This window comes from Dipteris shenzhenensis, chromosome 22, assembly GCF_047967505.1.
Source record: "Dipteris shenzhenensis isolate YYH24624 ecotype China chromosome 22, Dip_SZ_1.0, whole genome shotgun sequence".
NCBI classification, from domain to species: domain Eukaryota; kingdom Viridiplantae; phylum Streptophyta; class Polypodiopsida; order Gleicheniales; family Dipteridaceae; genus Dipteris; species Dipteris shenzhenensis.
The window spans coordinates 25,986,175-26,014,049 of NC_141617.1; the positions used below are offsets into that span (position 1 = coordinate 25,986,175).

A 27,875-nucleotide genomic window follows, 5' to 3' on the forward strand; every position below is an offset into this window, starting at 1 on the left:
TAGAAAGTTTTCAGTGCAAGCGCCTTTACTAGAGCTCAGTCACACTCTCCTTAGCAAGGAGAGGGGCTTGTGGTAAGTCACATCCTTCTAGTGATGGCCTAGTATGAGGTTTCAATGGTATCAGAGCATAGACTTGCCACTTTCCTTGGTTTTGCAAGCTATCCAAAGGATCATCAAATTGAGCAAGGACATCAGTGATTTAGAGAGTCAGTGAATCTTCAGACCAAAAGAGAGTTTCGAGAGCCGAACAGGCTTCAGTTCGAGAGTTTGGAGCTGCCGTCTACAATATTTACCATCAATGGCACCATATTCCAGATTAATCGATTGAATCCTGGACACGCTTCAGTTCGAGAGTTTGAAGCTGCCATCTACTATATTTACCACTTGTGGCACCAAATCTCAGACTATTGGTTGAATCCCAAACACGCTTCAGCTCGAGAGCTTGGAGCTGCCATCTATTATATTTACCATTTGTGGCAAAGAATCCTAGACTATTAGTTAAACCATACAACCAAAAGCCACTCCCACCCTTACTTCATCATGCATCGGGCCGGCTCCTATCATCGCCCATCACGAACTTACCTCCTTGAGAGTAATGCTTTGCAATTGGTTGTTTTTGGCTCAGCCAAGCTTTGAATTAGTTTGGGTGTCAGTTTTCATCTTGCACATCATGGTTTCAGAACATGGCAGTTCAAAGATTCCTGACGGCCCAATCAGAACCTAACGATGATCTTGATGAAGATTTTGTAAAGACCAAAATCCAAGAATTGGAAGTTTTAAAGAAGATTCCATGACTTCAGCATCTTTTTCCATTCCCCTAGTCCAATATCTTCCCAACGCTATCATAGTTCAAGGGAAAGGGGGAGTATTCCGCATCCAAGAGGAAAACAAAGAAGATCTCCAAGCTCCAACTCATCATCTTCTAGCAGCTCTGCTCCTCAGCATCCAAGACCACATGGTCAAAAAAGAGGGAGATCCAGATCTAAATGTACGGTCTTTCAAGAAGGTGGCAAATCCATTAGTTTCACCACTTTTGATGATACATATATCGAAAATGAAAAAGATGAAAACGTTTACAATTCATCCACCAATATGACATAGCTTTTAAGACGGGGCATTATCGAGAGAAGTCAAAACTGAAGATAGCAAGTTTACATTTACAAGAAGCGCAAGTGCATGAGGGGCGCTCTCCTTGTTGAGCAGACCGGTGGAAAGACTTCGATACAATTCTATGAGCATATTTTTGCCCACAGATTTCTATGATGATGTCCATACAACGTGGGAGAGCTTAAGCATGACAACCTCAGATACTGTCGAGACCTATAATAAGAAGTTTTGGTCAGCATACCTTCAGATTACCCCTTTCAAAAATATCTCGGTATAGTCAAAGCTTCAGAAGTACAAGGCTAGTTTACAACCTAGTATACATGCCCAAGTAAGTATTTACTCCAAGACAATATTTCGAGACTTCATGCATTCAGCTTCAGTGGTCAAGTTAATGAAAGAAGATTTGCTACGATCAGTAGCGGCATCAAAAAGCAAGAAAATGAGTACCATCAAGAAGAATGTGGTATCTGCACAAGGTCAAAAGATTCAGCCACAGAAGCCAAGGAGTGCACCAAGAACTACAAAGGAAAGTCAAAATACACCTCGGAACAGATCGAGACCTTTCACAAGGAGGAAAAGTGATTTGGATGCGGGACTCAAGGACACTTGGCAGCCGACTGCCATGAAAGATACAAGAACCCAAAGGATCAGAGAAAGTAAAAAGAATCACCACATACAGGGAGTGTGGTCGATCCGAAGGCCAGAGAGCTTTCTCTCTCTTGGGGCAAAGTTAAAGACTAGAACGTTTTGATTTTGCTCTATATTTGTGACAAAATGCCCTACTTGCCAAAATGTAACGTATGATAAACAAAAGACCCCACGGCTGTTGATGCCATTTCCAGTGCCTCAAGCTCCATAAGAAAGCATAGCCATGGATTTCATCTTTGATCTACCAAGATCAAAACATGGAAATGACGGAATTCGGACTATTATTGACAAGTTCAGCAAGCAAGCTCACTTCATTCTTGTCAAAAAGACCATCAAAGCGGATCACATGGGAAAGTTGTTTATGGCGCACATCTTCAAGCACCATGGGCTGCCGAAACCAATAGTACGTGACTAAGACCCTCAAATGACGAGCTTGTTTATGTGACAACATGGGGACCAAGTAGGATTTTTCTTCTTCTTCTCACCCCCAATCAAATGGTCAAAGTGAGATTGTGAATTCCACAGTGCTAGATCTCTTGAAATGCTGTGTCTCCGAGCAAAAAGCTGAGTAGGAAAAGTACCTTCCATTAGTGGAGTTTGTGTACAACACCACCATGCACAGTTCCATAGGAAAACCCTATTTTGAAGTGATCCATGGGAAGGTGATTTTACCACCCATTTTCAGGACCAAGGATGAGATATTTGCTGCTGATAAGTACATTAGAGACCTTGAGACAGCTTTTTCTCAGGTTCGTACAGCCATAGAAAGACCAAAGAAAAGCACAAACGGGCAAGGGCAGCAAATAAGCACAGAAGGGAGATGAATCTCCAAGAAGATGATTGGGTACACCTTAAGTTCAAAAAAGTAAGACTCGGAAAGGTGAAAGGAAAAGAAAAGGTTTATCCAAAGCTGTCTCCTAGGTACTATGGACCAGTTCAAGTCAGTAAGCCAATAAATGAAATCATGCATCTACTAGACCTACCAAAGAATCGAAAGATCCGTAACGCTTTTCATATGAGTCTTCTAAGGAAATATGAAAGGAAAAGAAAAGGTTTATCCAAAGCTGTCTCCTAGATACTATGGACCATTTCGGGTCAGTGAGCCAATAAATGAAGTCGCGTTTCAAACCTTGACTTTGGTCAAAGAAAGTTGACTCGTTACCTGCTGTACCTTCTGTTGTGGGCTGCAGGGATGCCATGTAGGCAGCCATGCCATGGGCTGCAGATGCTCGTGACATTTGTAGTCTGCATGGGCACTGCAAATGTGTCTGCATTCTGCTCCCATGCTTGCAATACTGCTTGATCTGTTGGTACTGCTGTAGCACCTGTCCCCATTGTGAAATCTTGACCACCCTCAAAACTCAACCTCATAGTAAAATCGCAGCAGTCTGGTTAGTACGCACTTAGGAAACAGGCTCAAAACTGGTTGGAACTCAAATTGCAGCAAGGGAAATCAATTTGCAGCACCTTGGGGCAAATCGCATATGGGGATGAACTCTGTCTAAAAGCTGGAAGAACCAGGCTGGAAAGGAAATCGTTGTAGAGTGAGAGCATAGGAGAGGGATAGAGAAGAAAAGCGCAGCACTAAGGGCCAGAAAAAGAAAGCATAGGAGAGGGAGAGAGAGGAGAAAAGCACAGCACTAAGGGCCAGAAATAAGAGTTGGCCCCCCCGAAGGTCTTTATTGCAATAGAAATCTCTTTGCAGAAGGTGGCTCACGAGGGAGCAGAGTCTGGGTACATTGAGAGCCTAGAGGCGTTCAATTTATAGACCAGGCCAGCCGGCTAGAAGCATGTGCTTTTCAAAAGCTGGGCCTGGTTTCCTTGCCTAGAATGGGTGATTTTTGTCTAAAAAGCTGGGCTTTCTCAAAAGCAAGCGCTGCCTCCATGAAGGGAGGCGCTTTTAATGCTTTTAACTCAAGTGGGCCCTTCAGCCAATGAGGTGCCACTTGTCTTGGGCTTTGACCCTTAAAATGTTGGGGAATTAAGCACTCTCCAAAGTCCTGTACCTTGCACAAACAACATCCAACACTTCAACCCATTGGAGGTTAGCCAATGCATGCATTCTAGTTCTTGGACTATTCCTAGTCCCTTGTGGGCGTCCCCACGGTGAGGCACAGGCTGACATCAGTCTATACGACCACTTGTATCAGCAGATGCAGGCAGCAGAAGAGCAGAACAGGTCAGGAGATGTCTATATGGCAGGCAGGACAGTAGCACTACTGGACTGCCACATGACAGGTCGGGCAATCTGGAACAGGGCCGGTCAGTCTGTGACAGTTGGATGTCACAGACTGGGTCAATTTGTACCAGGGCCTGTTGGCTGACATTAGCCCAGCCCTATGCAAGGATAGCACTTGCCCTCATTTCTGGATCAACTCCAGCAGTACCTACACCTCCAGTTCCAGCAGCAGTCAGTACAGTATCTCCCGCACCGATCTAGTAGAAGCAACAATAACAGCCAACCAACCAACAGTTTCAGGAGCATTAGCAGCTCAGCAGCAACAGACGCAGCAATTCCTACATCTCCAGGGTCAGCCATAGGCCATGGACTACTAACAGCACCCCTGCAATCCCCATAGATTCTCCATTGACCCTCCTCTCATGGGATCAGGTTTCCCCTGGCCTCTACAGCATAGCCTCAGTTATGAGTCAATTACATAAATTGCAGAAGGATATGGCCTGAGCATTAGATGAAAAAACCAGCCACTATGCTTCATTGATGAAGAATTGGGAGACCTAGATTGCCACTCTCAAAGTGGAGAATGAGACACTGAGGACACTTACACATTGCAAAGAGGGGGAATTTCAGCCACCACTAAATGAGCAGCTAAATACAATCAAGAGCAGGTGAAATCCCTCCAATCAAGAGCATAGGAGGAGAAGAAGACAAAGAAGTTACTAGAAGAGTTCAAATCAGTAAATGAGAAGCTTAGGAAGGAGATGGCTGCCATGCAGGCCAATATGCACAGGAAACACGCGGAGTTCTCAGTTCACCAAGCAAATAACTAAAGGAAAAATTCAATATCAGAGTAGAAGTAGTAAAGAAGGGCACATCAGCCCCAAAGAAAGAATTCATCTTAAATGCTCTAGAGGAGGAGGAGAGATGGAGCAGCAAGGCCCTAAATGTCTTGGTGAGAGGCCTAGCAATGGGTAGTACTCCGATGGCGGACGCTAAGGCATTGATCACCAAAATGGGTGTCAACCACACCTTCGAGGCAGCATGGAGAGTAGGAAATGCCGATGCACCCACGAGGCCGATCGTGGTAAAATTTCGGCCAGCCATGAACAGGTCTACTTTCAGAAGACTTCCACATCCAAATCCATTATAATACCCAAACATTTACATGATTGGCCAATCTGATTTTGTACCCGGCCTGAGCTGGCCACACTAAAGGGAACGAGGAAAAATCTGGAATGACCTCACGCTCTTGCAGCAAGAGCACCAAAGAGAGAGAATGGTACATGCAATAGCAGCCAAAGAAGAAGGAAAGTGGGCTATCTACAAAGATGGCAAAGTCATTATTCGAGATAAGGCAGAGAGAGGAGAGAGGGGGGGGACAGCACACGATGGTGTCGGGCCATGAGGCAGGGAGACAGAATGGATTGAGGATGGCAGTGTGGAATTGCAATGCCACCTTGTGGTCTGACCCAGGGGGGTTCTCAAAGACTCACACCAACAGAGAGATTGTCTTCTACACTGAGACACATGAGAGTCCAAAGAGAGTACTACCGATAGTCACAGCGTACACATTTGAGTCAACCCATAGGAAGGAGACGAGGACAACAGCGGGATACAAGGCTCCGGAGGCGTGGTACTTCTCTTCACATCACAGCGCTTATATCTGTGATGCGGAAGAAGGAGCACGCGTGACACATGTGGGTGCGAGTTCAGCGCGACACATGTGGGTGCGAGTTCAGCCACTCGACAGAAGACCGGTCTTCATTCCAGTATGTTACTTCCTCAGGATACATCATCATATGCGCATGAGCTCACCACAGAGGGTCATAGCCCATTTGAAATGATCTATGATCATCATGAAGTTCTCCACTATCCTAAAAGCTTCGGCCAGTTTCAAGAGTATCCTTCGTAGAGTTCCCAATCCTCCTCTCAGGTGACTTGAATGCACATACACGGAATAAAGAGGTGGGATTATTAGATTTTGAGTTGGACCCTCTCAAAGTACCAGAGATGGACCCAGTAGATCTCGAGATAGAGAGATACCCAAATGATGCACCACATGTGACAGAATATGGGAGACACCTACTGGAAATAGGACAGAGCAGTACGTGATCTGATTATGTATAACAGCCTTCAGAGATGGCTGTTATCTAGAGGTCTTACCGGCTTTTCACAGGGAGTGGGCACTAGCATAGTGGACTACTTATTGGGCTCCCTAGCTTGTGACACAAGACATGATTTTATAATCCTCCACTTTGCAGTAATCACTCATACTTGTCATTCCTCATCTCGACTGCACTATCTGACATAGGACGTGATCCCCCACCCAAGTCCAAGTACATTTTGATCATGCTCTTGGTGCGGTATACATGAGCCACTTGTCCCATGGGCTAGCAACTCTCTTTGGGAATGATGCGGATCTCGATCATACTTCAGACACACTTATATCAGTAATATAAGATGCTACCATCAGATCATTCCCCACGACCCAATCTACAGCACACCCTCCAGCTGGAGCCTAGGAAGATGCCCTAAAATCCAGGGTTTGATTATGAGTGCCAAGTGATGAGATCTCACCTCATACAGGAGCAGGCTTTGGGGCACTTCAAAAGATCTGAGGCACAGTGGAGCCCGCGGCATATGACACAATGCAAGAATTAGTTAGAACTAGCTAGAGATAGAGCTAGTTCTATTTCACATTCCAATTAGCACGGCCTTGCTCTTCTTTCAACAACAAACTGACACGCTGATTGAAGATATAATGGTCGGGATTGCCCATGGCCACCAACCTCAACGTGGTTGCAAGCCCTTGATAAGAGTCAAGAAGTCCTTTAATCGTCGTAGACACAATTTGACTATCTGACACACATTCATCAATGTTGGCCAACTACTCTTTAAAATCCTTCACCAAATAGGCATCCATGCTTTCTCCCTCCTCCATTTTCAAGGCAACCAACTGCTCTCGCAAGTATGCAACCCGTGCCTCATTGCGGATCTAATACAAAGAGGAAAACTTATCCCAAGCATCTTTCCAGTCCTGCAAGGCCTGGTGTTAGGGTAAATATCATCCTTTTAACTGACAATGCAATCAAAGCGTGAGCCTGAGCATCTCTTCCATCCCATCTAGACTGTTCCTGAGTTGGACGCAAAGGAGAAACAGTGCTAGAAGACGAAGTTTCAGTAGCAGTTCCGACGCCTATGATGCCAAGAACTTGAGATTTAGAAATTTCTCTAGCAATAAATGTAATACACACATTCTCGTAACGCGGGAATATATGCAATCTTGAGATTTAGAAATTTCTCTAGCAATAGGTTCAATTGAATGTAAAATACATATCCTCATAAGACTGGAATACATATCCTTGTAAGACTGGAACATTTCCAATCTTGCAAATAAGAGTTTTCTCTGGTTGACGTTCTTGATAAGATAAGTTTTCTAGCTTACATAAAAATTTTAAAAAGAGCCTTACATCTTCGCTTTGAGTAAGGAGAATCACAAAGAACATGATGCATCCGTCAAGAATCATATGAAACATTCGTATTATTGCTATTATGGGAATGGAAAGAAGTTGGCTTCCCCACTTAGTTTGGATTACAACCATAAAGGAGGATGTTCTTAGGCTTTGGATGAGTTCTCCAAACCATAGGATTCTTGAGAAAATGTTGAATATATACTTTCTCTTTCAGATCCCTATTAAGAAAAGTGATTTGTTACGATGTTCACATCAAGCAGAGTTTAAAATTGTCTGGTAAAAATGGCAACTTTACAAACAAATTCTCTATGGCAAATGGAGAGAGAATCGATAAGAGGGCACGACAAAAAGTGGAGGTTTTGTTCGTTGTCGCACGATCCTCTAAAAATACCTGCATAATCCTATGTCCAATCTAACAAACTGAGAACTACTGAAAAATGAACATAAAAAAGCAATACAAGGGAAAAGTAGAGAATAAAGAAGAAAAGGGGCGAGGGACACAAAAGAGCAAGAGAAAAAGATGCTTTTTGGAAGACGAGACAACCAATAGTACAAAAGAAAGACACTTAGTAAGAAATGCTTATCGACTCACATGTACTTCATGCTCATCCATCCTCTACACCTTCCAACATGATATTCAACTTGCAGGTTAATTGTTTGACACATTTGAACAAGTTAAAAGACACTTCGTAAGCAGAAAAACAAACAAAAGGTTACTTACATAAATGTCAAAGCCTTTAGGCTCTCCATCTTCATCACAAAGAGTCACTAGCCCTACATCATTTGTCAAAATATCAACAGAATTATCTTCAGGTACTGTCACAGCTATCTTGAATTTTCGTGGAAGAAATTGAGTCCCATAAATTGGCTCGGGTGAGCCCTCGAAATTTGTCCCATGGGAGTTATCGTTACGAGCCTCAACGACATCAGGTGGATCTGCTGACATAATCTTCTCCCCATCAATCCAAAGGTCATAATAGGAGCCAGCTTGAGGAGCTAAAAGTGCAGCAAGCTTGTCAGCAGTTTCCTGTGCAAACAAATAATCTTTCCTGACAAGTGGGGCTGGAGGAGCCAATACATTGCGGTTCAAGTCACCACATGCTCCAAGTGTTGAGCCCATACTCCTTATAATACTACTTATTACAGTCTTGAGGTTCTGCTTCAGGACCCCATGTAGTTGAAATGTCTGCCGAGTGGTCAGACGCAATGTTCCAATACCAAACTTATCAGCAAGGTCATCCATCACCAAGTAAAGGGAGTTCGAGACTTTCCCAGATGGTTGCTTTGTTCTCAGCATGAACTGGTATGATTTTCCTCCGGGGACCCTCTCCTCCCTATTATCTTGCTGGTAGCTTCCATGGAACTTGATCAACTGCACTGCCGCTTCATTGACATTAGGAGCTTCAGTTTGTAGCTCATCTTGTAAGGGATACCTCAGATAGTTGCTCTGCTCCTTGATTATCTCCACCTTGCTGCGCTTGGGAGTGAGAGATGCAGGCGGTTTGACTGGCTGCAATTCAAATTGAGATATCATATCAGAAGAAGCACTTGTTGTTGCCAGAACAGGATCAGACTTGTAAACTTCATCACTGTCACTCAACTCACATAAAATCCATTCACACACACACATCTTTTTTTGAAGACATGCCAAGACGAAAAAAGCAAGAAAATCCCAAAAGGAAAAATATCAAACTCACATAAATGTAATACCAGTTTTAAGCTCCCATGTCAGAATCAAAGGGATTGTGTAATCCTTACCAAACGATGTAAGAGCTGAATTCGTTCTCAATTAGATTTTCTCAAGCAAATAATCAATTTGTGAGATCGAAAAGAAAATGTGCAGCAGAGTTGCTATCAAATTCAGTGGCCACTAACTAGACTATAACAGTGGTTGCAAGCTGTTAAGTGAACAGAATAATACAGAGTAAGTCTGATAAACAATTGTCTCTCTGTAGAGGTCTCAAATAGGAGGCAAGAGTGGCTGAATGTCCAACTGCGCTCCATGGAGCTAACCATAGAGGCTAACAGTTTCCAAGAAATTATTGCCTATTGGCAAAGTGGAGCTCCGTGTTAGTCCCAGCCACTCATCCCAATCATCAATTAACCTCCAAAACCTTACCGTGTCCCTACTATCATCGTCATTAATGTTGATTTTTAGCCTCCCTTTTCAGGCTTTTCCAATTAAGGGTTCATTTTGGCAAAAGAAAGACTTATAGAGTGTTACTTTTCAAACATGAAAAAAGTAAACCAATTAAATTTTCAATCTTTTCATTCCAAAATATACAAGTAGAAAGTTGCACTTTAAATGTCCAAAACCTGCACATAAAGTTCTGAGTGAATATTTCTGAGTAAAATTATGTGTTTTCAAAATTATTTCTGTTTGCCGGTATACATCTCTCTCTCAAATATCCAACAGTCCCCCTCAAACTAGTAAACATAAAAGATAATGCATTCACATGCCAGTGCCACAATTCACAACTGTGTGCTGTGATTCACAAATGCCATTATGATTCATGTTTAATATTACTACTGCAAAGAGCAAGGCAAAATGTACTCGAAGCATCTGATTACAAACTATGCCTAAGTCCCTAGAGGCTCTCAGATGTACCTCACCCCACTTCATGCACGCTCTTCACAGTCGGTGGTGTCAAACATGCAGCTCGAAAGCTTCACAACAGCCGAGCGAAAGATCATGAGGGCCTACGCACTGAGTTCATTGTTGCCAATGGGATAGATACTCTGGCCCCGATCCTAGCAAAGCTCTTCAACGAAGCAGTATGCACTGGCTGTCCACACACTTGGATGCTTAAAAACCATCACACCCATACACAAGGCAAGGGATCCTATGAGTCCGGAAAACTACAGAACCATTATGACTAGACATGTTATGTCCAAGATCTATGCCTCGGATTGACGCAGAGGTTAGCCTGTTCACAAAGCTTTGAGGTCTCAAAGTGGCATGACCACGATCACTCCTGGGACCTGCACACAAGCACAAACAACCGATCATAGAACCACAAAGAGAGGTGCAAGCATGCTCACAGCTCATAGGCACCACAGGCTGGGCTGCTGGCATGAACATCTACATCCAACCAGTCCACAGCCTCCTAGCATCCCATACCACTAGTAGGCGCTCGTATGGCCTCAATACTGCGCTGGCAATCCAGGCTAAGTTAGAAAGCAAGTGCACATCCGCAACACGATCCAAAATCCAGACTGGCAAGGAAGAGCTAGACCTTCTCTGACTTGCATGAAATGAAAGCTGAACCCCTCGGCCCCTTATATAAGCTCTAGCCCTGTGTCTCTAAAAATCGCAGAAACCCTGACTCGTTCATTGCCCTTGCAACCCAACTTGATAATCGCATGCCTAGACCCTAGCCTCCCCAAGCTATCAAAAGCTAGTCATGTGTGCCTATGCATACGTCAGATACCATCCATACACATGACATACCCCCCTTCCTCTAAGAGCTCACTCCTGAGTTCATAAGAAAGTCTGGAAACTCTCTCTGAAGGTTAGTCAATGTCTCCCATGTAGAGTCCTCCTTGACACGATCCTTCTACTTATTCTTGTATTCCGTGATTGTCTGATTTCTAACTTGATGTTCACAAAATCCAAGAATACTCTCGAGCTTGTGCGGTATAAAGGTCAAAACTTCAACCTCTATAAGTTCCTGAGAGTAACTACCTGATCCTCTAGCACCCAGTACTTCTTTCAATCTACTGACATGAAAGACTGGATGAATCCTTACATTAGGAGGCAAATCCAGTTCATATGCAACTTGGCCAATTCTTCGGATAACCTTAAATGGACCACAGTCTAACGTGGGGTTTTGTTCTAACTGATGCCCAAACGCTTGAAAAAGCAGGGCATCCAGATCTGGTTGCTTGCTTTTAGGGTTACCTTGGCAAAAAAACAAGGTTGCTTTTTGCGATCTCTCCTCAATCTGACGGAGATATTTCCCTATCTCTCAGGGTCAATGCCTGCATACTAGTGCACCTCTGAGCTTTCCAACCGAAAACTCTACCTTGAGCCTCTTCTCCCAATCAAAATGCATCTCCTACCATGGAAAAACGCCTTCCAAACACAAAAAATTGGCAGGCCATCCTTCCTCAATTTCACCCCTTCCTCTCCAACGAATTGACAAATCACCCATCCATACAGGCACCAAGCCAACCAGTGCACATCTTCCCACACATGGAGATCACTCCTTCCCTACATACCGACGAAAACTGATCACTTCCTAACCAAAGCAGTGCAAAACGAAATTCGCACCTACCTGGAAGATCCAAACAAGAATCGCTCTCCTACCGGAATTTGCCATCCAGGAGTGGCTCTGTACCAACTAACACTACCACCAATCGCTCTTGGGAATCCGGACCTGCATGTCACAATCTGTGACGTATTCCTTTCTCTATATCTAGACTTATGGATGGTTTGATGAATGGACACTTGTGGAAGGGTATGCCCTTTCGACGGGACACTTCCTATGAGGCACAACCCTTCACAAGAGACATTCTATTAAAGAGACACTTCTATTGTAATGTACCCTCTCATCACGGGTCACACCCTTCACAAGGGGTACACACCTCTTCATGCACATACACTTTGGAGTACACACCTTTTCATGTGTGACTCTTCACTCTCTATATAAGAGAGGCCCAATTGTATGGATGACACACTACAGATACACTACAGACACTCAAGCAATACAATTATTCCTTGTTCTCTGCTATTTCAGTCTCCTTTCTGTTCCTTAGCACATTTCTAAATATAGTAAATCTAGGATTTCTTACAGTGGTATCAAAGCAAATTTCGCTCCTGCCTGTAGGAAATGCCCCCCACCTTCTAGCGCCTATCTGATACATCTCTTTCCGCTAGAAGGATACCCGTGCACATTGTGCATGGAAGAGATGGAGAGAATGAGCGTAAAAATTTTTAGCGCAACCCTGCCTAAAGTCATTTTTTATGCCTTCCAATTCCGACCAGCCAGGCCCAGATCTGCTCCTCGCACCCCACAGGCATTTTTCCTCTGAAATCAACGCAGGAAACGCGTGTTTGGTTCCACGCAATCTGCCCTTTTCTGCACCACGCCTCTGCCAACGCCCCTATCTGCCTCGAAAGTCTCGCCAAGCACCTTTTTCTTGCTCACACTTAACGTGAACCTGCAAAGATAGTAAATAGACCTCCGGACAGAGATTTTCAGGCCATTCTATGCAACTAATTGGCAGATCTAATCTATGCCAGGTGGATTCTTTCCATTCTATTTCTAAGGATTCTCTTTCATATTGTTATTTGACGCTTATTATCAAATTAAAGCAAATGAAAGCCTCCTCCTTAAAGCATGGAAACCCCTGGTAATTCCCCAGTCCTTTCTAGGACACCTCAGGCATCATCTACCACACAGTATCGTGTTCAGATTGCACAACCAGCCCATTTCGGAGCTTTTGCATCGTGGGTCTTCTGTGTCACATGCCCTTCCAGTGACTTGGACCACATACCTTCTGCGTGAGGCACCTCAGTTACATTACTTCCTCAGCACAGTCCAGGTTGTGTTCCACGAGACATGTAGATACCCAGAACCCGATATTCCTCACGAGTTTGCTGTCCATCTTTGGAGAGACTTTTACCCCTCAGCTTCAGCATCTCCAGGGTACTCTCCACCTCCTTCAGCTCCCAGATATCCTCCTATACAGGTTGTACCTTCCCCAAGACAGTATTTACACTCTGAAGGCACTCCTTCTCCTAGATATCCTCCACTTCGGACAGCAGCTCCTTATCCCTTCTCAGATCCGTGGACTCTACAACCTACCCCTGTACTCTCACAAGCAGTAACACCCATTTCGGCATCACCAGTGTTACCTCAGAGAGGACCTCCTTTACCAGATTTCCACGGCTGGTTCCACCCTGCTTCTCCTGCCCCCTCCAACATGAGCAACCTCAAGGAGCAGCCCGAATCTTCTTCCAGGAATGGTACAAACTAGAGCGCAGGTTCGTGCTTTTCTCACAGGGACCTCAGATATGTCTCAACACTCGCGTGCAACCTCTCCGAAGATAAGCGACTCAAGTCCAAAAAAGACCCCTAAAGTCAACTTCAAGGCGAAGCACTACTTCAACTTCAAATTTCCCAGCTTCACGACAACATCTCCGACTTGGTCCAGAAAGTCCAACAACTCCAAGATTCTCACAGTACCACACATACAGAGGATGACGTGATGCAACCAGACGACTATGTGGACTCATTCCCACCAAAGGTAGAAAACGCTGAACTCCGTGCCCTCTACCGTTTACTCCAAGCTTCCAAAACTAAAAGACTTGACATTAAACTTCCGGAAGCCTACACTGGTCAACGAAATCGCCGAACAGTTGACCAATGGCTCGTAAAATTGCGCATGTACTTTGATACTATTGACCTCACTGAAGGCAAAAAACAGGCACATACACTTTGGAGTACACACCTTTTCATGTGTGACTCTTCACTCTCTATATAAGAGAGGCCCAATTGTATGGATGACACACTACAGATACACTACAGACACTCAAGCAATACAATTATTCCTTGTTCTCTGCTATTTCAGTCTCCTTTCTGTTCCTTAGCACATTTCTAAATATAGTAAATCTAGGATTTCTTACACTGCACACAAGCACAAACAACAGATCACAGAACCACAAAGAGAGGCGCAGGCATGCTCACCACCCAACCATGATTCTTACAGGTCTAAGACCCATAGAATCCGAGCATCCCCGTGAGCAACAGGCTGGGCTGCTAGCACGAACATCCACATCCAACCAGTCCACAACCTCCTGGCGTCCCATACCACCAGAAGGTGCCCGTATGGCCTCACGACTGCGCTGGAAATCCGGGCTACGCTCGAAAGCAGATGCGCGTCCACAACACGATCCAGGATCCAGACCAGCAAGGAAGAGCTAGACCTGCTCTAACTTGCGTGAATGAAAATTGAACCCCTGAACCCCTTATATAGGCTCTAGCCCAGTGCCGCCAAACATAGCAAGAACCTCGTCCATTGCCCTTGCAACCCAACCTGAGAATCGCGTGCCTAGCCCCTAGCCTCCCCAAGCTATCAAAGCTAGTCCTGCGTGCCTAAGCACACGTCAGATATGATCCATGCACATGACACAAAGCCATGGGGCACGCAGGCTTCTGGGTAGACCACGACACCATCAACCATATACTCACACTCAGAGGGGTCATTGAGGAGGCCAGGGCACGGAGACAGAGGGTATATTGTTGCATTGTGTATTTCTGCAAGGCTTTTGACACAGTACCAAGAGCCTGACTCATAAAATGCCTATAAGACTTGGGATACGATCAGGAGATCATCTGGGCAATTAAGGCAATTTCTAAGAGTCTCAAGTAGGGTTCGGACTGGTGCAGGATGGAGAGAGGAGATCATGAGCACTATTGGGGTCAAACAAGGTTATCCATTATCACCGACTTTGATTGGCCTCTACAATGATGAGCTTGAGACCTTTATCGGGACCCTAGAAGGGACTCTAGCCGGAGATATTGCTATATGCGGATGATGTGGTCCTACTATACTCCACTGCAAAGGAACATCTTGATGCACTGTAGGCCTTCTATGAGACACACGACTTGAAGGTCAACCTTGGCAAAACCAAGGATATGATCTTCAACACATCCTGTGCAGCCATGCACAGAGAGCATTTCACTTTGGATGGGTTGCCGATGGAGGTAGTTGCATCCTACACCTACTTGGGGGCCCTATTCTCCAGCTTGATTTTTACACTGCAAGCTCGACTGAGTAGGGGGTACGTTGTGCTAGCCAGACTCGAGCAACAGTGCTTTCACTCTCACTTCCAGGACCCTCAGACCAAGTCTCTCCTCTTTGTCTCGCTGGTCCAACCCGTAGGTATGTATGGCAGTCCTTGTGGGGGCCTGATCTTTTAGATACGCAGTGGGCTCAAGTCGAGAGACTTCAGGTTCTCATGCTTTCACGGATGATCCGTAGTAAGCCTTCTATTCAACATCAGATAGTCCTGGCCGAGTTCGGGTCATCCCCACACAGCTAGATGCGGCATTCCAGGTCATCACATATCTGTTCCGCGTTCGCAAATGGATCTTACACCACAGGGCAACGTAGGCTCCCATGGCTGGCTTTATGCTCCTCCATGACACTGGCAACAAAGGGGTGTTGGTATGCACATACTCGCAGATGGTATGATTGACATAGACAGATTACCCCCCTTCTAGTATAGCATTGAGACCCCCTCTATCCCGCTCACCTACCACGAGGTGAACCAGGTCATACGAGAGGATCTCTTACAGCTACACACATTTGAACTTGGTTAGCACCACAAGAGCTCCCTGTGAATAAGAGACTACTGCCTATGGATTTCGGAGGGGGACTTCATTGACCCACCAGGATAAACGTGGATACACCTCCCCCACTCCATGAGGATCTCAGTTGGGCAGTGCAATGCATGCAGAATTTGAATGCCGATTGGCCCTCCAATGGGGAAGAGCGCCCTCATGAAAGTACTTGTTTCTATTTTCGACCTACATGCAAAGTGTGTGAGAGATGGCGGATGAATGCAAGGTGAGTGAAGAATGCTACGTGAGATTCACAATGAAAGGGTGATACCCTTTCATTAATGTCCCTTGAGATCACTCAAGTTCCATCTTCCCATTTACACCTACCCTTAGCCTATGACCCATGCATCTACCATTCAATGCACCTTAATGCATGCACCCTTCCCTTCCTATTGCCCCTAGGACCTAGACACGTGTGTGCACATTTTTATTAATAGAATAAGTATCACATGTCCAAATTCGATGCCGTCTGAAGTAGTGGCTCCAACTCGACTAGTCCTATCTACTGAGATGATCCACCGCCATAACAAATCGGTCGGTGTCCATTATAAATACAAATACATGTTCCACCATTGGCATATAATATATAATAATGTTTTCAATGTCTCCTAATCACGGATTAGTGATTTCTCTTTTCATGACATTGGGTCTCATCGCACCGCCTCCATATAGAGAGTGGTCGAGCGGAGGGTAGGGCCGCACCTGCACTCTATGCGATTCCCAGAGAGAGCGAGTCTAAGGAGCATTTTGCTTGCAGGTGCCCAGTGTAGTACGAGATCAGAGGTCAGTACCACTGCCTCTTCAAAGACGGTTTCGGCTCCCTACCCAACCTCCTATCCTCCAGACCAACGGTGCTTGGCAACTTTCATGTTTGAGGCCATTTGGCAAAGGGAGCGGTTGCTCAGAGCACGTCGGGGAGACCACGGCACACATCTAGACGCTGCACAGAGTATGATCACCGAGTTTTGATCAAGAGGGCTCACAAAGGCGACAAACACGGGGACCCAAGCTAGAGCTAGAGCTAGAGACACGGCAGATTTGCCAGCATACAGAGGCACGGATCACGCTAGGACACATTACCTCGATGTTTGCTCGACCAAACGCACAACCCATGGAAGTGACTGTGGCACTTGTTCACCGCAGGGCTACAGCCAGGAGACGTCAGTGGGTTGTACATGTGACAGCCGCCAACGCCCTATCACATAATCTTTTGCCCTACAACACCCTCACACACCGACGCCCCCCTCCTAGAGTTGACAGTCTTGCCGGATGCCACCAAGAGAGTCTTTTGCTTTTATGGGTAGGACTATGCATTTTTCATGTATGCATCATGGGTGTTGATGCCCGTTTAGCGGCTCACCCATCAATTCATTGTATCAGCCTCTTTTAGTATCATAGACCCTTTTGGGTCTTCCGAATACTTAAACAGACCTTTTTCTTTTCTCCTTCCTTACATGCATCAAAATTACCCATTCATCAAACTAAGTCGTTGGTGCTCCCTCTATATCTATCATCCCATCCACTTAGGTTGTTGCTTCCTCTCGAATTGAGCTGGTGGAGCTAAGATCAAGCTAAGACCCTCCCTGACTCCTTCATTGGCTTGACTTGTTTGGGTTAGGAAATTAAGGAATTAAGACAGTGGTCCTAGTTAGTTGAGCCAAAGCGGTTAAGGGGCTAGTAGTGCCTAAGTAGGACAATCAGTACAGTTGAGAGTATACAGGTCCAAGTATGCTTAAGTGTCCTAAAATATAATTAGTCGGTGACTACTAGGCTTAGGAGTGGCAGATTAGTTCTCCTAGTGACTATTGGTAGTATGTTATAGGAAATCTACCAGTGTCTTCCATAGTTCGCTTTCTTCTTATTTATGCCTAAGCTTGTGTTGTGGTTGTAACATTGGTCTCAGGGCAGTAGATCTGGATCCAACCTATGAAGAGTGGGTTGGAGAGGTGAAGTGTTTGAGTCGATGCCTTGTGAAGCATCTGCAACTACAAACACATCAATTGGCACAGTGTGAAGCATAGTGGATTGATTATACTATGTTTGACATTATGCTATGGCAAATTGTTACTTGTAGACATCTCATCTAATGGAAGTTTATCACATTGGTGTCATCTAACAAAAGTTTGTAAAATTGGTGTAGGGTTCCATAGCAATACTTTAACATGTTGGCATTTGGGTGGTCATAACAGTTCTTGGTTGTCATATAGGCGCTTGGTGATCCGCCTTTGTGGTGAGTAGTACTCCGGATCACGGTTGGGTGTGCTTGTTCGGGTTGCTCGTAAAGTGTTTAGAGTCGACAAAAGACATCAACAGAATAACAATTTGTGTGCACACATCATCGACGAAGTACAGGGCTATGTGTATTTGTATCTGTAATGAGCATGTACTAGTTAGTATCCGCTCAGCTGCGATGACGGCATCTTGCTTCGATCATTCACAAAAAGTATCCAAACTGTGACACACTAAGCTCATCATCAAGAGCATAATGTATAGCATAAGTTCCCAAATCAGGATATTTTGTCATACGCCGTTGCCCCATTGTGAGCCTTAGTCCAAGGATGAGTCAAGCACTAGGTCCATTCCAGCCTGGGCTAACCAAATCAGGCCGGACCAGGCCAGCACACTTGAACTATCTTCTTGGGCCCAATAGGCTCCAAGAAGAAATCCATGCCACATATGCAACATGAGGACCAGCTCACATAATCTCAATCCATAGAAATCAAGCATATGAGCACACCATAGAAATACAGCATCCATACCTTAAAAGCTGACACCTAGCAAACTACATAGTAGTCATTCTCGTATATCCCCAATTCGATTGGCCTCTAGCTAAAGGACCTATTCAGATAGCTAAACGCTTTTGGATTTGGCACACAATGTGGCCAGAAAGTTTGACACATAGTCAAGAGTCCAACATATAAGGAGCTATTCTTTCGTCTCATAGATCTTGTTGGGCCTTGTATTAACCACATCACCTCTCTCTCTCTCTCTCTCTCTCTCTCTCTCTCCATCCATCCATACATATTGGAGGTCCGCTCGCAAGGAGCCATGCTTTCAATGATTCTTGATTGATATTTAAAATGTTATTTGCAACGTATACACAGAGAATTTGTCAAGTGACTCTAACAAGACAATGGATCCAAGGAAAAGCTGTTGTCCGACCAGTCTGTTCGCGTAATGCTTATTTCTAATTGACCTGCAATGCGTGCTGCTCACAACGTAAACAGCAAGACGGGATACTATGTGTTTAAAAAGCACAGATAAGTTTTCTTGGACAATTGGAAAAGCTCGCATCTATTCACATGCCCAGCACGAAACAAAGGCCACCCATACACACTTTGGAAACAAGATGGCGCACGTGAAACTTACAGATGCAACAGCTGTCACAATTAAGGAATTGCTCCTGTTCTGTCCACGGTCTTTGCGAGGAATAGCGAGGGAGCCCTTGATCGCTCTTAAGCCATCGAAAGTAGTAAAACCGGTAATGAGAATGGAAGAGCGGGTAAAGGGCGTTGCTTCGTGATAAAATGTAACCGCCATGGAGGTACTGGAGCATTTGATCTGCGAGGCAGCCGCAGTCTCCATTTCCGGTAGCGGGTCTGCGAGTCTTTACGGAACGGCGTTTGTACCAGACTGCTGGCGCTGGTATTTGGGTCGAACGCAAGCTTATCAAATCTACAAAGAGGAATAGGCAGTTTCAGCAAAATACAATGCCTCTCAAGGGTGGAAGGAAGCGATACGACAGATATATGATTGAAAATGCAGCACAAAACGAACAAAGGCAAAGATGTCCAGATGCATTGCATCGAAATCCAAGGGGAATACGAAACGAAGAGGATCACCTCTACTGAAGGGCGATAAACCCAAAACCCACGACCCAGAAATCTATCAGAGCAATAGCAGAGCAACGCAGAAATCTATCAGAGCAATCGCAGAGCAACCCAGAAATCTAAGAGCTCGCAGCAACCGCCTCAAAAGCTCGTAGCAACCAAAACTTCTCTAAAATCTCAACATCCAGAGCACATTCTCTGAGGCAAAATTGAGCTCAAAGACTAAGCATCAGAAAGTACTAACTTCTAAGGATTCTACTCACACACGGAAAAAGAGAATAAAATGTTGATGTTAAATATTAATTGTTTAATTCTCCTCCTTGTTGTGCAAGATGACCATGGAGATGACGATTTGGGTTGATTGCTTCGTTGGCATGACACCTCCAAGATGTTGATGGGTCTCCTTTTGCTGTCCTTTCAAACCCCCCTAGAGTCTCCACCACCATCATCCCATCCCACTCCATTCCTTCACTAAGGGCCGCTTCACACCACCCGCCCACCACGCGTGGTGGTTCACACCACCCGCCCACCAACTTTTATCAAAAGAACAGCATTCAATTGTATGTGGAATTTGTGGCAGGTGGTCATGGGTTCTAATCCACTCAAGAGTGGCCTACTAAGGGCGGACGAGATTTTTTTTGCTCATACTCTGGGCCCATATCTTTTATTGGGCTAAGCATACCAATGCACCTGGTTTGAACCCGTCCTAAACAACCAAATCCATCTCTGCTAAATCAATGTCTAGCTCCTCATCTTCCTCTATCTAAAGGCAATGGATTCTCAATATTTTCCAAGGGCACCTCATATTGCCATGCTCGCTTTCCCAGCCCACTTCATGCATTTTAGGGCCTGTGCACACGAGGCCCGAAATGCATAGTTGATCCGCAGTTTGGCTACGCTCTGGTTACAGAGTTTTGGCAGCTAGAAATGGCAATGTAAAGTTCAAGCGTGAAATTTTGCCTTCATTGCCCTATAGTTTTGGTCAGCAACTGTGTTGCATCTATCATACATGTATTCCCCCTCTACTGAGGCTCTGCACCTCCCAAGACCCTCAGGTTGAAATCATCCTTTCTTGGTGTCTGGCTATTGCCAGTGGTTGGCACCTTCAAAATTGAAGGTGCATCTTTTAGCACCTGAAGGGCTGTTAAAAATTGAAGGTTCACTCTCTCCATGTTGCCTGTTGTTGCTCTTGTTATGCTGCTCTACTGATGGCCTTTCATGGCATTATTGCTACTCCATTCAACTCTTGTCACTTACATGCATGCACACACATGTAAGCACATCCTCTTTCTTCTCTACACATTAAGAGCCCTAGCATATGGATGGGACTAAGATGGGAATAATTCCGACCCCTAACACATGAATGGGACTAGGATGGGAATAATTATCGCCATACTCCTATCCTCGATTGATATCAAATGAGACTAGCCAATGTTTCTCCTATCCAAATCTCTTACCTCCTACCACTTGATCCAGGATAGATTTTAAATGGGACTGGCCACCATACTCTTACCAGTTGGCCTAGGATTGATTTCTAACCAGTGTTTCTCTAATTTTTCTCCCATCGATTCCCTCTCCCTTTTAAATCCATCCTGGCACTCTTAATATTACTACATGATGAATTCAAGGTCTCAAGATCTTAGTGAAAGGTCTCAAGGAGGCCTTTCAAGGAAGTCAAAATGATGAGCAACGAATGTCACAAGCCATTTTGATCCATGTGGAAGGTCAACTTGGAACCTTTCACAATCATCAAGGGCCAACAAAAGGCTAGCGATAGAGACCTCGACCCTCCCCATTGGCTAGCACATCAATCTTCTAGGCAACTGATGTGACAAAAATGCCATTTCTCATGTGTAATGTGACTAGAAGGCCATTTCCATCCCTACCACTGAGTGTGGTTCATGTTCTCATTAATAGGATATCTTTAACTGGATGGCCAAGGACACCAATCTTGAAAAGATAGTAATCAAATAGAAACGCCATTTCAATGTCTTGAAATAGGTTGTTTTCTTGTTCCCATACTCTTCCAACTCATATACTAAGACCCTAAGTGTAGCTCGCCATTCCCTTATATTGCCCCATGCGGTAATTGTTTCTGTATATACTTCAATCCCAATCTCATCTTAGTATCTCTTATTTAACACAACCAATTTCTTCCATTGCTTTGGCGATGACATAACTGCTATTATATTCTTACTTTCACAATTTTCTTACCATGCCAAAGGCACATCCTTGCATGATTGCTTAGCTAGTTCGATTAGTCAAGGCAACATAATGGGAATCTAATTCAAATTCAATCGATCAATGTCATCCTTGCATTCATGACCTAACTAGTGGGTCTACTCAATAATTTGATTGAAGGGGAGGGAGAGAGAGAGAGAGAGAGAGAGTGGCCCAACTTTTTCCAATTCCATTAGTTTGGTCCACCCTTGCTTCAAAAGAATAGGTCTCATACATGTGCATGAGCGAGGCTTGAACCCTTGAGTGCTTGAATCCATTTGTTGAAGCTCTAACCATGAAGGGATTCACTACATGAAGTAATATTCTAGAGCTAGAGAGGAAGGTTTACTACATGTCTCCCCCTTCACTAATTAATATAATTTGAGATTTTTTAGACTTGAGAGAAACGAAGGCCTTGGAAGGCAATCCATGTTATTTATAACATTTGGTAGATGGGACATATGTGTGATCAAACTTCTTAGAGCTTAGAATACTGCCTTCCAAGGCTTCTTTCTCTTTGGACCCTACCAACCTTTTCATTTACATTACAATGATGTCCTTTTTTGATTTAATATCATGAATCACTAAAAGTTTTCCGACGTTTGTAAGTCCTTTTTAGTTTTTATTGGTACCCTTAACAATTTAATATATAGGCAGAATCTCCCATGGGTATCTTCGTAGTGATAATATCAACGGTGTATCAAGTCTATATAGGCCTTCTTTGTTTCAGAGGAATGATGTTTTTCTTATGAAATTTTTTGAAAGGTATTACAATCTTAGTATTGATTGTACCGCTTAACTATTGGCATGGAACCATGCTTTACAAATAAATTCTTTTATATGTAGGCCTAAGCATTTCATCATTATGTCACATATCACTCCTTACATTTTCATACAACATAATCTTTTAAATATATGCACATGAAGTAGGGTCCCCCTAATTGAAAATAGTTCAAAAACACACTAATTGGTGGAAATGGAGGAGGGGAGCGGTTGGGAAGGCAAGGGAGCAGGGAGGTTGTAAATAAGAGAGTGAATAATGAGGACACCCTATTTATGAGGGTAAGAGTTTAAAACCCTTTGACAATAATTTATCCACAACATCTAAATATAGCCTAGTGGAAAGACCTTATGAGTGCGTAAAAGTTGTCTTGAGATCAAATCCCCCCTTTCATGAAAATTTAAAGCTATTCCTTAGACCTTACCTTACTTGGGCTATCTCCACCTTTTCACCTAAGAAATCAATTGAGTTTATCCATTGAAAAGTAAAGGCCTTTTCAATTAGGTTTCATCGTAGGTCAAGTTACATGTATGGAATAATTTGTTGAGATTAGGGGCCTTTAGAATAGGTAATGGGAAGCCAAACTAATCTAAGAATTAGGTGAGACCCATTAGGGGGCATATCATGTAAGGCTCATATACTAAAACTATGATATGTCTATTTACGAAAAGATTTGGAACTTAAAGCATAAGATCTTAGAAATCTTTTCAAACATATCTTCATGGCACCCACCTAAGTGATGAGCTCTCTATATGAATTAGACTACCCACTAATAATAAAATTAGATATGTCATGGGCTTTCAACCTCTAGATGACCAATGTACCCCAGGTTGGACTATTTTGATTCATAAATGAAAAGGTTACTAGAATGGGTTTTGAAAGTCAAATGACGTTGCAATTGTCAACTGACATAAATAGTTGAAATAAGGTCCACAGCCTCCCATAGATTTTGAGAAGAGAATTGGCATCAAAGTAGTCTCCAAAAGGGAGGAATCCAAGCACAAATCGATGGCACTTGCCCATGTGTTTAGAACCCTGAATCCAATATATAGAGACATTAACAAAGGCATGGAATACTTGAAAATCATATACTTGTTAATTCATGACAACCTATAAAATTTAACAATGGAGAACAAAATTTTAAGGCTTCCATGCTCTATTCCACGTGTATATTCTTTTTCTCTCCCCCCCCCCCCTCCTTAGTTTGATCCTATAAGAGATAAAAAGAGCGTGTTAGTGAAATTTCAATAAGATTTCCATAAATTTGCTTAACCAATGGTGGAGGACATGCTTGCCTCAACTTTCTTTTTTATTGGTCATTATCGCTATAGCTATAGTAATGTCTTTAAATTCCATTGTTACTATCTTTAAATTCCATTGAATAGTAAATGTATGTTGGAGCAATTATAATAATCCAGTAAGAGTTCTTTTGCAAGCCCTTAAAGAAGTCATAAATAAGCATTTTCCATTAATATTGGAAATGATCACTAACAAACTCTAATTAATATAATTTGGGATTTTGGAGACTTGGATACATGATGGACTTGGAAGGCAATCCATGCTATTTATGACTTTTCTAGATGGGACATTTGTGTGATCAAGCTTCTTAAAGCTTTAGAATCCCACCTTCCCACGCTTCTTTCTCTTGTGGACCCTACCAATCTTTCAATTCTACATTATAATGATGTCCTTTTTTGTTTAATATCATGAATGATATCATGAATGGCTTCATGAATGGCTTAAAGCTTGCCAATGTTTGTAAGTCCTTTTTATTTTTATTGGCACCCTTAACAATTTAATATACAAGTAGAATCTCTCATGGGTATCTTCATAATGATCACAAAATATTGACAATGTATCAACTCTATGTAGGTCTTCTTTTTTAAAGAGGAATGATGTTTTTCTTATAAAAACTGTTGAAAAGGATTAGTACAATTTTAGTATCAATTGTACCTCTTAACTATTGGCTTAGAGCCATGCTTTATGAATCAATGCTTTTATATGTAGGCCTAAGAATTCAATTGTTCTACCCCTTTCATTCCTTACATTTTGATACAACATAATATTTTTATATATGCACATGAAATAGGTCTCCCTAATTGAAAGGAATTCAAAAACGCATTAATTACTGGAGAAGAGAGGAGGGGAGGGGTGGGGAAGGATAGAGGAAGGCAAGTAGGGGGATGGGGGAGGTTGTAAAGAGGAAAGTGAATAATGAGGACACCTCTCTATCACTCTTATTTATGAGGGTAAGAAACCCTTTTACAATAAGTTATCCACAACATCTTTGTGTGGTATAGTGGAAAGGCCTTATGAGTGGGTAAAAGTTTTCTTGACTTAAAGTCCCCACTTTTCATGAAATTTTGAAGAAGTCCTTTTAACCTTAGCTTAATTGGGCTATCTCCACCTTTCCACCTAAATAGTCGATTGAATTTCTCAATTGAAAAATAAAGGCCTTTTCAATTATGTTTTGCCTTAGGAAAAGTATATGTATGTAATATATTTTTGAGATTAAGGGCCTTAAGAATAGGTAGATGGGAAGGAAAAATAATAGGAGAATTAGGTGAGAGCCATTAGGGGCATACAATGTAAGTCTTACACATTGAAAATATGATTTGTCTAGTATGAAAAGATTTGGAACTTGAAATATAAGATCTTAAGAATCTATCCAAACACATCTTCATGGCAAGAAACATCAAATTTATGACTAGTTAAAATTATAAAATGGGGTCTCTATAAGAATTAGTCTACCCACTAACAATAAAAAAATATTGTCATGGGATAGCAACCTCTAGGTGATCGATGTAGTCCATGTTGGACATTTGAACTCATATACAAAAATGTTATTAGAATGGGCTTGGAAGTCAAATGACATTGCAATTGTCTTCAATTTACATAAATATTTGAAACAAGGTCAAAAGCCTCCCATAGATTTTAGAGAGAGTTAGCACCAAAGTAGTCTCCACAAAGGAGTCCAAGCATAGTCGAGAACACTTGCCCATGTGTCCATAACATTGAATCCATTGCAGGGAGGAAGTCATTAACAAAGGCAAATAGAGATATGGAATAGTTGAAATCACTAGAGCCTATAAAATTTAGTGACGGAGAATAATTTTTACGACTTCCATGTTATGTTACAAGTAATGTACATTCTTTCTTTTCCCCTCTTCTTAGTTTGATGCTATAGGAGGAAAAACAAGCCTTGGTGGAGAATTTTTTATAATATTTCCAAAAATTTGCTTAACCAATGGGGGAGAACATACTTGCCTCAACTCTGTTTAATATTGGCTAGTATCATTATAGCTTTAGTAATATCTTTAAAGTCACCTGAATAGTAAATGTGTATTGTAATTTTGCCAAGGTAGTTAGAACAATGCAGCATGAGTTCTTCTGCAAGCCCTAATACAATTCATAACTCATAGATAAGCCTTTATAAGCATTTTCCATTTTTATTGGAAATGATCATTAACAAACTCTAATCCTTTTTGTTATTTCGAGGATCATTGGTTTCTTTATTACAGATAACCAATAATACATGCTAATAGAGATCTAAAAACGGTTTTAAATAATTGACCTTAGAAGACTCTTCTTAATTGTGTATTTAGGAGTCTTGCCAAGCATTCCCATGCATAAGTCATGCATGAATTCAATGCAATATATTTTATTATTTGTAATTACCAAATTAGCATTTGAACAGATATTGTACCAAGCCTTTTGTGGCCTTTAAATTATTCAATGCCCAAGAAAATGAATTCTACAAGGATGTTGAAAATCTCTTATGCATGTCCAGTACTACATTTAAGAATGCTTCCAAAAGTAAAGATGCATAGTTGCTTTTCTTGGGGGTGTCTCAGTCTTGAGGTTGGATTCATTTGATAGAGTACTTTAGGAAGCCCTAAGTTGAGCCCAAATGCTGTAGCCTAGGCACTAGAAATCCCTTTTAAACCCCTCGAGCATCAAAATTGTGGCTTAACAAATTAATATCTATTTTCTCGAGGGAAGGGGGGGTGGGAATAATTCTTTCAAAGCTATTTAGGGTAACAACATTGGAAAGTGCTATGGTTTGCCTGGGATGTTGTGCATAGTTTTCGAGCAAAAACCTATGAGCAGAAAAGTCCGAGCGATAATTTTTGACACCAACCATGCTTGTATATTTCTAAAAGGAATATACAATTCTTTCTTAATTTCTCATTTATGGAACCATATACTTAGTTATTTTTCATTATAACCTTCATTTTAGAGAACATCATCTATATATGAACAAACAGTGAACCCTTTAGAAACTCCTATAAATACCTCCCTACCATACTCTCTTTTGAGGATTATGGTAATTCAATCAATTTAAAAGAGTTTCCCTAATCTTTAGCAATCCCATATTTGAAGCTCTCATATAACAATGTATACCATATTCCTTGGATGAGTAGGAAAAAGATATTGGAAACCTCATACTTGAAGCCATTATAATTGATCATAAATCAATCTCTAATACATTATCAAATATGGGAAGGCAAGGGAGGGATTTTCAAAATATTCCCAATTCTCCAAACCTAAGTACTTTTAAGGAAATGTGGTCTCTATTAAACTCCTTCTTACCATAATATGAATTAGGGAGAAGTTGTAACTCTCATATACATCTTGGAATTTTTTATTTTTCTTTTTTATAACTATAAAAAGTATAATTTTAAGCCTACCATTGCATAGATCATGAGATTCTGAACATTTTTCCCTTTTACAGCTCCTCAATCTGAGCTAAGGAGCAAAAGTTATGACCCCTTCTACGTAGGCTCTCCAAGGGTATTGCGCCGGCGGAATAGGGTTGGGGCAAGCTCTTCAAACCATATTCCTCTGGCAAAATACACTTAGAGGGTCTATTAAAAAGGTATTATATATTTTTTTAAGGTCATCCTGAGGAACTATAAAGAGGATATTTGCTCAAAATTTCATGATCCAACCAATGGTGAAAGGAAAAGAAAGGATTTTTGAAAGTCATAAATAAGTCACCACTTAGACATTATATATGTATATTATATAAAGGTATATTTATATCTATATCTATTTATCAATATTTCATATTTACTTACATATTTCTTGAAATAATTTGGAATTTTTTGCTCCCCAAAAATGACTTGAGCCTATATATTTGGACCCTCCCACCTTTTGTCCGCTCGTCGCTCGAGGGTTTTGCTCGGAAAATGGAAACCCCCGGTTTGCCTTTGGGAATCCAATATTTCAATTTTACTTCATGCCTATCACCTGCACATACTTAAATTAGGGGTAATTTTGGTA

The 27,875-nt window shown here is 42.5% G+C and overlaps 1 protein-coding gene across 1 annotated transcript in view; it reads right to left on the bottom strand.

The window, feature by feature from the left end:
* Window positions 1-19,857, bottom strand: part of SIR (sulfite reductase) — a 33,282-nt gene extending 13,425 nt beyond the window's left edge. The window contains exons 1-3 of the mRNA XM_087393193.1: window positions 19,601-19,857; window positions 19,128-19,433; window positions 8,129-8,917 (exon numbers count right to left, since the gene is read on the bottom strand). Coding sequence (XP_087249319.1) covers window positions 8,129-8,917; window positions 19,128-19,343 — 1,005 coding nt within the window. The 5' untranslated portion in view covers window positions 19,344-19,433; window positions 19,601-19,857. The remainder of the gene's footprint in view (window positions 1-8,128; window positions 8,918-19,127; window positions 19,434-19,600) is intronic.
* Window positions 19,858-27,875: the final 8,018 nt, after the last annotated feature.